Here is a 10,311-nt window from a genome sequence, read left to right as displayed (position 1 = left end):
AATAATGCCATTTACAGCAACATGGATGGACCTAGAGATCATCATACTAAGTGAAGTAAGTCAAAGAAAGACAAATACCATATGATATCACTTACATGTGGTATCTAAAATATGATACAAATGAACTTATTTACAAAACAAACAGACTCACAAACATAGAAAACACACTTATGGTTACCAAAGGGGAAAGGAGGGGGGAGGAGTAAATTAAGAGTTTGGGATTAGCAGACACAAACTACTATATATAGAACAGATAAACAACAAGGTCCTACAATATAGCACAGGGAACTATATTCAATATCTTGTAATAACCTGTAATGAAAAAGAATATGAAAAAGATTATATATATGTATAACTGAATCACTTTGCTGTACACCAGAAACTAATACAACGTTGTAAATCAACTATACTTCAATTTAAAAGAAAGAAAAAGAAAACCTCCTTAATATCTCTTCTAATATGTCTGTTGAATTCTTATACATGTTCCTGCACTTAATTTGTTGTCATTGCGGTACATAATGAATCTCTGGAAAATTTTGCCATACATTCATGAGAAAATGAGAGTGAAAAAGGTAAATAACTTTATCTTACAGACCCTGTGAAAGGTTGACCTAGAAAAATAAAAGACCTCACTCTTTAGTAAAGTGGTATAATGCAACATTATTGAACAAAACTCACTATTTCATTTTGAGCAAATTAGACCATAGATATATTAAAATGTAGTTGATAATATTTAGTTCTTTGTAAAAAAGATGTTTAAAAATTAGCAGGATGACACACTTTAAAAAATAAAGTCGATCAAAGTTTATCAGAATACAGTTCTTATTAAGAAAACTGAGGTGACTCTGAATAGATCCTTTGGTTTGCGATGCTCAGGTGGTCCGGAGGCAGCTCATTTGCCGGTTAGGTACCGAATGACTGCCTTGGTGGCGCTGGATATGGCGTGCTTGCCCCTCTTCCCAGGCAGCAGCAGGCGCACGGAGGTCTGCATGTCTCTGGAGGTGAGGATGGAGCGCTTGCTGGAGCGGACCAGGCGCGCCGCCTCATCGGTGATTCGCTCAAAGATGTCCTTCACGAACGAATCCATGACGTTCACGGCCTCCTGCGAGAGGCTCAGGCCCTCCTGGACCCGCTGCAGCACCCTTCCGAAATAGGTGGCAAAGCTGTCGAAGCCGTCAGAGAGGCGGCGGCGGCTGCAGCGGCGGCGGCGGAGGCTGCAGCGGCGGCGGCGGAGGCTGCAGCGGCGGCGGCGGAGGCTGCAGCGGCGGCGGCGGCTGCAGCGGCGCTTCGGCTTCTTCGGCTCGGCTTCCTTGGTGCCCGGGCTTTCTTCAGACGTCTCAGACGAAGGCTCAAGCATGTCGGAATCGTCTTCCCCGCAGCTCAGAGGGAAGGACAGTGCGGCCGTCGAGGTCCCTTGGCCCGGTTTCTACTCCCTGCCTTCTATGATGTCACGGGCAATGCTCACATCTGATTGGATAAAATGCAAAGCAGGGAGGTCTGTCACTAAGGGACCCCATGTCACCTGTGATTGGATGGCCCCCTGCTTGGCCTCCAGTCAGCCAATCACAGTGGAAATCTGGTGACTTTAAACTTTCCGTGACCTCTACCAGAAAATCTTTGAACTATGCCCCATGTAGGCAAAGTTCACCTCAGCTGATTTATGCCTACTATTTATGCATGAGAACTCTGAAAAGATGTCACCCAAGTCACCTACACTGAAGAAAAATCAGTTTGAGCTTCCTGAGCGAGTCTGACCTCCCTAACTCAAGTCGTTGCCGCCATCAGAATGGCTTTAGCCACTTGGCGGGCCATTTTACTCCCACATAGTATCTTGTCTTTCCATGGCTGAGCCTCCGTGGCTTGAGCCGGAAGTCTCTGACATGGTCTGCAGAGCGCTCCTCGAAATCATGGGACATAATTGACCATCTACTGCCTCCAATTATGATCAAAACCCCCAGTGAATGAGAAAAAATTGAAATCTCAAAGCCACATTGTCCAAAGTTGGAACACAAACAGAAATGGGAATACTTTTAAAATTAGTAAAAATACTTAAACATTTCTCAAATATAAAATTTTCTTAACATTCCTTAGGTCCTCAAAATACCCCACATGCTTGAATTTGTGAACAAACGTAAGAGTTGTTGATTGAAAACAATGATTAATTCTCTAAGAAAACACCATAGGAAGAATGGAAGGAATAAATGGGAAGTTCTTTAAAATAAAAGCGTATTTCTTGCAAGAATACATGACAATACAGACAAAGGCATTTCTTTAATGTGTTTCCTTACCAATAAATTGCAGAATTGGAATCAAAAAATGACTTAAGAAGAACTGAAAAAAGGGGGGGGGGGTTCATCAATGTGGTTTCATCTGAAATGGTCAAGATTCCAAAGCTGTGTCCATTTGCACTTTTAAAGAACTGCTATTTCTACTGCTCATGAAATGTTTCCAATTATGAAAGCAGAAAGCTAATCTTTATTACCAGAAAATGTAATATGGTGATAAAACCAGTGAAGGAAGCTTGCCGTTCCTTATTTCTAAAGAATCCCATTTACCAATGAAAATACAAAAATCCCACTTGATGTGTTAGTAGTCAAATCCTTCCCTTACTTGTATACAAGGGACAAGAGACACATACAGTACAATCTCTGAATTCAAATCATTAACTTACAGTGATTAAAAACAAGCTAGCAAGCAAACAACAGGGAAGGAACCCCTCCAGTTTCCTCCACAATCTCCAAGTCTGAACCTCCCAAGAATGCTTTTATTTGTTTTTCCCTGGCCACTTTCCCACACTGGGCCAAAGGCTGTGGCTCACAAGCTTCCAGTCCATCACTGGCCGAACCAGTGAACAGGACGTGAGCTGCTCTCGTTGGACACTCCTATCATCCAAGTGTTGCATAACTGCAGTATTTAGCTATGTCTTGTTTACTTGATTCTTCAAAGGAACTGTAATCATTATTGCAACTTTTGTGTACAGTCATTGTTTTACATTTACCTCTACTTGCTAATTTATTCTATTAACATTCCTACCTGCATCTCAGATCATCTGCTGTGATCTTTTTCCATCTTCCTAAATTACATTCTTTAGAAGTTCCTTTAACATGGTGTCAGTTGATGTAAACACGATAAGATTTCATTTTTCTCAAAAGTCTTTATTTCTCAGTTAAGCTCTAGAAGGAAGCCAGCACTGAGATGGCGTTGATTATGTGGGAATGTTAATCAGGATTACCATCTGAGGATGGGATGAGACATATATTTATACCCTCCCCTTGTTCAGACATTGGATGTGACCGTCTCAGGAAGTCCCTAACTTTGGGCAAATTAGCTCTCTGAAGCTGAGGAAATATCTGAAAGGGTCAATGGCTGAGGATTAGCACCTGACTGTACTCTCAGCAGCCGGTGGAGCAAGTCTACATTTGAGTGTGGTTTGGGGAGGTCCATCTTCATGTGTAGCATAGCTTCACTATTAAATGATACCTTGGCTAGATATGCAACTCTAGGATGACAGTTACTTTCTCTCAGCACTTGCTTTTGGCGTCAATTTATTAAGACAAAGAGGTCTGCAGTCACACTATTTGGTATTCCTTTTTTAGGCACTGCGTCTTTTTGTCTGCTATTTTGATCTCTAGGGTTACCTTGAAGGTTTACTATGATTTGTCAGGTCTGCTTCCTGAATGGAGGAACTTATGGCTTCCCCTAACTCTGGGAATTACCAGCCATTTTCCTTTGAATAGTATTTTTCCAATATTCACCCAGTTTTATGCTTCTGGAATGCCTATGTGATACTTATCACCTACTTACTCCATTCCTTGAGTCTCTTTGCCTCACCTTTATCCTTTTTTTTCCTTTTACTTTCTGTGAAGTATTCTATATTATTTCTTTTATTTTATCTGTCTTCTAGTTCACCAATCCTCTGTCCAGCTATATCTCATTGGTTATGTAAAATTTCTTTAATCTTTTGTTCATATAATGAATGTTTGCATTTTCACAAAGAATACATTACAAACTTGGAAGGAATAGAATCAGATTCATCTGAATGACTTAGAGTAGCATCTCCAGATATTAGGGAACGGGGAATAGGTTTTTTTCTTGAACTTTTTGATTTTGATATTTCTGTACCATGTTTGGCTTTTCTCTTATGTTTTCAATGAATTCTGTAACAAAGATAATGTTGAATAAGTTTGATTGGGATATGTTTGCTATATTAATACTATTTTCCAGGGTTGCTTATAATTTCTTATTGAAGTAGTAAACCTGTTTCCCTCAATTAGTCTTTTTTATTGAGATATAATGGACATAAAACATTAGTTTCATAATGATTCGATGTATGTATATATTATGAAATGATCACCCCAATAATTCTAGTTAACAGCCACCACCACACACAGTTACAAATTTTTTTTCTTGTGATAAGAACTTTTAAGGTCTACTTTCTTAGCAACATTCAAATATACAATACAGTATTCAACTATAGCCACCATGCTGTATATTACATGTCTGCGAATTATTTAATTAAAACTGGAAGTTTGGACCTTACTTCAATCTTTACTGTTAACCATACCATTAGATCATAATTGCCCCTTTTCTTCAATCACCTTCTGAAGTGAATGATCAGATGTACTCATTTTATCTTCCAGTCTTCAACATCAAAACCCATTTTTCCTCTCTCTATCCTAGATTTCATATCTGTCATTCACCTTTGCACTCCCAGTCTTCACTGTCTATATGGTATATTTCAAATGGCATTTCACTAATCCTTCTATTCTATTTCTGAAATTTTAGGTGCAAAACACCCAAAGAGCTATAAAAATGTCCCAACAGATTCATTTTCTTAAAATAACTTCTCACATAATACAATATGTATGAGACTAGTATGCAAGATCAAGATTGGCAAAACATTTGTATGTCATATGGACAAACACTAGGATTTTGAAGCAGCGGTAGTGAGCATGATGGAAATAAAATGACTTACGCTGTGCATTCCAACTGGTTTACAGTTCTATCTTTGAAATGAGCACGGTTTCAAAAGAGGCTTTGGCTCCCAAAGTTTTGTCCCCTATGTGTATGACGATCTCAAGGCACTATTCAGAGGGATTTACTTGTAGTTGATCTCCTGACAATTTTCCTCATCACCTTGGAAAGAAAATTATTTTTTTTTTCAAGTTCCTTAATGAGATTTTTCTAATATTCCCGAATAATTTTAACTAATGACCCTCATGAAGGGGGTCCAGTTATCCTAAATCCTTACTCTAATTTCCCAAGGAGAACTCTGGAAGTATAATGGCTCATCAGAGATCTTCCACAATGGGCTGAAAAACAAACAAAGAAATTTGTACCCAGTCCTGGATCAGGCGTTTCCTCCCTTCCTGCTGCACTACTTAGGAAAACAATTTCTAGTTTCTTGCCCTGCCCACAACCTTTCTCTTGAGTTCATACAGTTCTGCTAAAGCTACATAGATTTGTCTCTCCTGGAGGTTCCTGTCCCTCTTCTGATGGGTTCAAGGAAAGTTGTTTTTTTTTTTTTCACACACACACACTGTATTTTATTTTTACAAGAGATAAATAGACTGACACCAAGCATTGTACATGGCTGACCACAACAAAAGCAACAATGATTGCAATTACCAAACATGAAACACACTCATACTATGTCATAATATTGACATTCAGTCCAGTAATCCTCCACTGTAACAGCTGCTTTACTTTGCAGTGAAAACTGATTTGTATATTTTTTGCCTCTGAGTCCTTGTGGGATTTTTTTTTTTTAATTCAAACAGAAAGTCACAAAAATTATACTCATCCTCATCAGTTCACTCAGTCCCATGTAATTAATTTTTTTTTCATCTTGATCTTTTGTTAGCACTTTTATGAGTTCATCAGTTATTCATTAGAGTTCTGAAAATGCTTATTCATTCAGTTCAGCAGTACAGTCAGTTACCAGAAACCTGTACTTGTCAGAGTCTTTTCCATGAATTTCTTGAAGATGAAACCCTTTTACAGGAACATATTTGCAAAAGCATCAGAGTACACCCAGAACTGTCTGTAAATGACAAAAGACTTAAAAATGACCACGGTTAAAGATTTGATGAAAGTTCATAATAATGCAGTTGACAAGAAAATTAGTTATTTCTGAGATATACATTTTAAAGTAATAACTAGGATTATGACCTATAACATTATACCAGAACATATAAGGTTTTTAGGAATTTCATGTAATGTCTGAAACATTTATATTAACATATTTCCATACAAGTAACCCAATGAAAGTTTAGTATTCGTTGTTTTGCTTGTTTGTTTGTTTATACTGCAGGTTCTTATTAGTCATCAAGGAAAGTTTTGATTTTTGCAGATTATCCAGCTTTTGCCTCTTTGTTTGGCTCAAAGTGATATTCTTCACAGAAGAAATTACAAATTATTTTAAAAGTACAAATACAGTCCTTTAAAATATTGAACTAATAATGGAGTTTAAAGAAAGTCATAAACAATTCCTAAGGGTTGAAATCCCTGAGTATCTTCTCCCTTCACAGAAGTAAGAAGCTAAAAATAAAAAAAAATTAAACTAAGCAATGAATAGTCGGAGTGAAAAGAGGATGAATGAAGTCACCTTTTTTCTCTTAATGGGAAACTAAATAATCAATATGATGGAAGAGTCAGCACATGTGCCAATCTACAGCTCAGGTTTCATATCACATATACTTTGAATTGCGTCCCCTGAAATTCTTATATTGAAGTCCTAAACCCCAGTACCTCAAATGTAATCTTACTTGGAGTTAGGGTCATGAATGAGGCAATCAAATTAAAATCTGATATCCAGACCAGATTCTGGTAGAGTTCTTTGAAGCATGTACTCACTCGAAACATTCTCCTTTCTGTCAATCTGTGTGTCTGTATCTCTATGTCCAGGGGCCCAGGAGTAGGGGGATGGTATGTCTACAATGGTCAGAAACTTCATGCCACCAGAGGGAAAGGTTTGCCCTGGATTATAGGGATTCACTGCATGCAGGAGTTCACCCAGATAAGAGTGAGTCAAGTGGGAAAGTATTCCATAGTTTAACAACACTGTGGCCCAAGGAACCCAGGACCTTATGCTATGGACATATCATGTGTGTGGCACCCAGCAGCATCTCAAAAAGCATGTGTTGTGTGGCACTATTTGTTAGATTTGTGAAAGCTGCTCATTCCCAGACACTTCTCGGATGGATTAAGCATGTCTGTTCCCCTGCCTCTTGACTCTGGCAGGCCTATAATTGCTTTGACCAATGGAGTATGAAAGAAGTGATGTTATGCCCATTACAGAGCTAATCTTTAAGAGGACACATAGCTTCTGCTTTGCTGTTTGAGAGTTCTGAGCCGACAAGTAAAAATCTGCCTATCCTGCTGGACAACCCCTTGGAGAGGTACCTCCATGGCACCAGTATGAGTGTTAGTTGTCTTTTACGCTGCAGAGTAGTTTAAAGGGTCAGTTACACTTCTGTTTTGGTCAATAAATGGAATAGAAAATGGGGGAAATTTCCATTCAAGACATGAAAAATAACTTGACAAAATTATTTATATACATTATTGAAAATGCTCACCTCTGTGTGAAAAGTGACAGAAATTAATACTTCATTGAGATCTTTAATAATTGTGGTTGCTTGAATGGCTGCACTCTTAATGAAAAACTGGACTTTTTCTAATGGAAAGGGAAGATGCCAGAAAAAAAGAATTCTACACCATGCCCTAGATTTGGGGTCAGGAAAAGTCTCCTTGAGAATTTGTAATCACAAAGGTGTCCTCCTGTAGCTTTGGGGTTCACGTTAACACTATCATTATGGTCCAAAGAATTCCCTGTTGTAAACTTTCTTCCATGGTTTGATCATCATATTGCATTTACCAGTAATAAAAAATAGCATTTATCCTTTCATGATTGGAACTATTTTGTTAGCAGTAGAATTAGCCGCTCCTTGAAGCCCTCACAGGAAACACACTTGGAAACCTGACCATTAGGATCTTAGCTCATTGAAGACCTCCATTTCTTCAAGTCTTCCTAAGTCCTTCTTGGTTCAATGTCTGTAATTTATTTTTACATAAATACATTAAAGATATACTTTGCTTGAGTTACGTAGGTTTTTGAAAGGAATGTGTTTCTAATTTTTAAATATTTCCCCTTTACTGATTAGTTTCTTCTCACTCGGAAGGTTTCTAGGGAATTAGAAAAATAATTTCTTTCAACTAACACATATTTTTTCATCAATTCCAGTATGTGTGGTATTTGGGGTACCTAAGTAATGTTAAAAAAAATTAAAATTTGCTAAATGTTAAATATTTTTAGTATTTATGTACAAGTATCCGATTTCTGTTTGTGGCCTGTCTTTGGAGAATGTGGTTTTACTGTTCTTTCTGATTCCCTGTAAGTTTGATAAGAATTGGAGGTAAGGGCTGGTCAGTTATGTCCTATGACTGATTTTGAGGCGCACTCTGCTGACCAAGTCAGAGAGTTCCTGCTCAAGCCACGGTGGCTCAGCCATGGAAAGAGAAGATTCTGTGTTGAGAAAAATGGCCCCCAAGTGGCCAGAGTCATTTTGATGGTGGCAAAGGTTTGAATTATAGAGACTCTCTCAGGGAACTCAAACTGATTTTTCTTCAATGTAGGTGACTTTGGTGACATCTTTTCAAAGTTCTCCTGCATAAATAGTAGGCATAAATCAGCTGAAGTGAACGGATGACCTTTTCCTACATGGGGCATAGTTCAAAGATTTTTCTAGTGGAGGTCACGGAAAGTTTAAAGGTCACCAGATTTCCACTGGGATTGGTTGACGGGAGGCCAAGCAGGGTGGCATCCAATGACACGTGACATGGGGTGCCTTAGTGACAGGCCTCCCTGCCTTGCATTTTGTCCAGTCAGATATGGACGTTGCCTGTGACATCAGAGAACGCAGGGATTATAAACCCGGCCACTGGCCCTCAGCAGCCTCATTGTCCTTCCCTCTGAGCTGTGGGGAAGGTGGCTCCGACATGGCCGAGCCTTGCTGTGAGACTTCTTCTGAGGAAAGCCTGGGCACCAAAGAGCCCACAGAGGCCGAACCAAAGAGCCCAAAGCAGAAGATGCCAAGGCGTTGTCGCCGCTGCTGCCCAGACAGTTTCATCACCTGTTTCCCCAGGATGCTGAAGCAGGTTTTCACGAGGGCCTGGACATCTTCGAGCCCATCGCCGAGGAGGCTGCACCCCTGGCCAGCTCCACCAAGCGCTCCACCATCACCTTCAGAGAGATCCAGACCTCCGTGCCCCTGCTGCTGCCCAGGGAGATTGGCAAGCACGCCATGTCCTAGGCCACCAAGGCAGTCATCAGGTACACCATCCTCAAATGAGCTGCTTCAGAACCACCTGAGCCTCGCAAACCAAAGGGTCTTTTCAGAGCCACTCACTTGTCAGGAAAAGACCTGTAGCACTGAAGGGTCAGATTGACTCTAGTTTTTCGACCTGTGCCATACTAGTGCCCATCACTAAAACATTTTTAAGTTGAAGCAAACATCAAACATTATCAGTTCTACTTGAATATATGTCTGTAGTGCAGTTTGTTCCAACAAAAATTGTGACTATTCCTTAACCATACTGCATTTCATAACTTACCTGAACAGTCATTTTAGTTCTAGGTCAGCCTTTATAGAGTTCCTTAAGGTCTAAATTATTTTTGTATTAATTTTATTTTACATTTTAATTCTCATTCCCTGGGAGGATGTTGTGGAATTTACTAGAGATACTTTATGTGTGATATAGCCAGAGATAAAGTGAGGAAGCAAATAAGCCCACCAATACATCCCTCTTCAACCTTTTTCGACATGTCCCATAATATTAAGTCATTTAAATGCACACATGAGTACTCAAACATATTACAAAATAGCTACCTGCAACTTCCAAGAAACAATTCACTTTTTTAAGTCACTGGTTTCTGAAATTACTACTGGAATTCATTCAGATTCATACAATTTATTGTTTCCCAATCGAGAATTTTTTGATTTTTAGAACCTTCAGGACCTTGCAGGAACCTTCAGACCTTCAGGACCTGCAATTTTGCATCACTGGATGATGAGAGTATCCAGTGAGAGGAGCTCAGGCCCCACCCTCCACTGATGCAGCCGAGGAGGGACTGGCAGCCCGTGAGCCACAGCTATTGGTCCAAAGAGTGGTGGAGTGACCAGGCCTGAACCAATAACAGCCTTCCTGTGATACTCAACCCCGAGATAGAGTAGGAAGGAGGTGTGATAGCTTCCCTGTTGTTTTTCTGTTCAAGTACTTGCTTTGCACCATGGTGATTTAAGTACAGGCATC

The 10,311-nt window shown here is 39.5% G+C and overlaps 2 protein-coding genes across 2 annotated transcripts; one reads left to right on the top strand and one right to left on the bottom strand.

Annotated features, from left to right (window-relative positions):
* Window positions 1-770: 770 nt before the first annotated feature.
* On the bottom strand, window positions 771-1,234 carry LOC132357997 (histone H2B type F-M-like; the record flags this gene model as incomplete). Its single annotated transcript, XM_059911941.1, has 1 exon — window positions 771-1,234. A coding segment is annotated over one exon (342 nt), but the record flags the coding sequence as incomplete, so codon positions are not given.
* Window positions 1,235-1,355: 121 nt separating this feature from the next.
* Window positions 1,356-9,311, top strand: LOC132357146 (uncharacterized). The gene is made up of 2 exons (XM_059910437.1): window positions 1,356-1,409; window positions 9,036-9,311. The coding sequence occupies exons 1-2, from the start codon at window positions 1,356-1,358 to the stop codon at window positions 9,309-9,311; spliced, it is 330 nt and encodes a 109-aa protein (XP_059766420.1).
* Window positions 9,312-10,311: the final 1,000 nt, after the last annotated feature.

The sequence above is a fragment of the Balaenoptera ricei genome, chromosome X (genome assembly GCF_028023285.1).
Source record: "Balaenoptera ricei isolate mBalRic1 chromosome X, mBalRic1.hap2, whole genome shotgun sequence".
Classification (NCBI taxonomy): Eukaryota; Metazoa; Chordata; class Mammalia; order Artiodactyla; family Balaenopteridae; genus Balaenoptera; species Balaenoptera ricei.
Note: the sequence above shows the minus strand (reverse complement) of the source record. Positions and strands in the feature narration are given on the sequence as shown.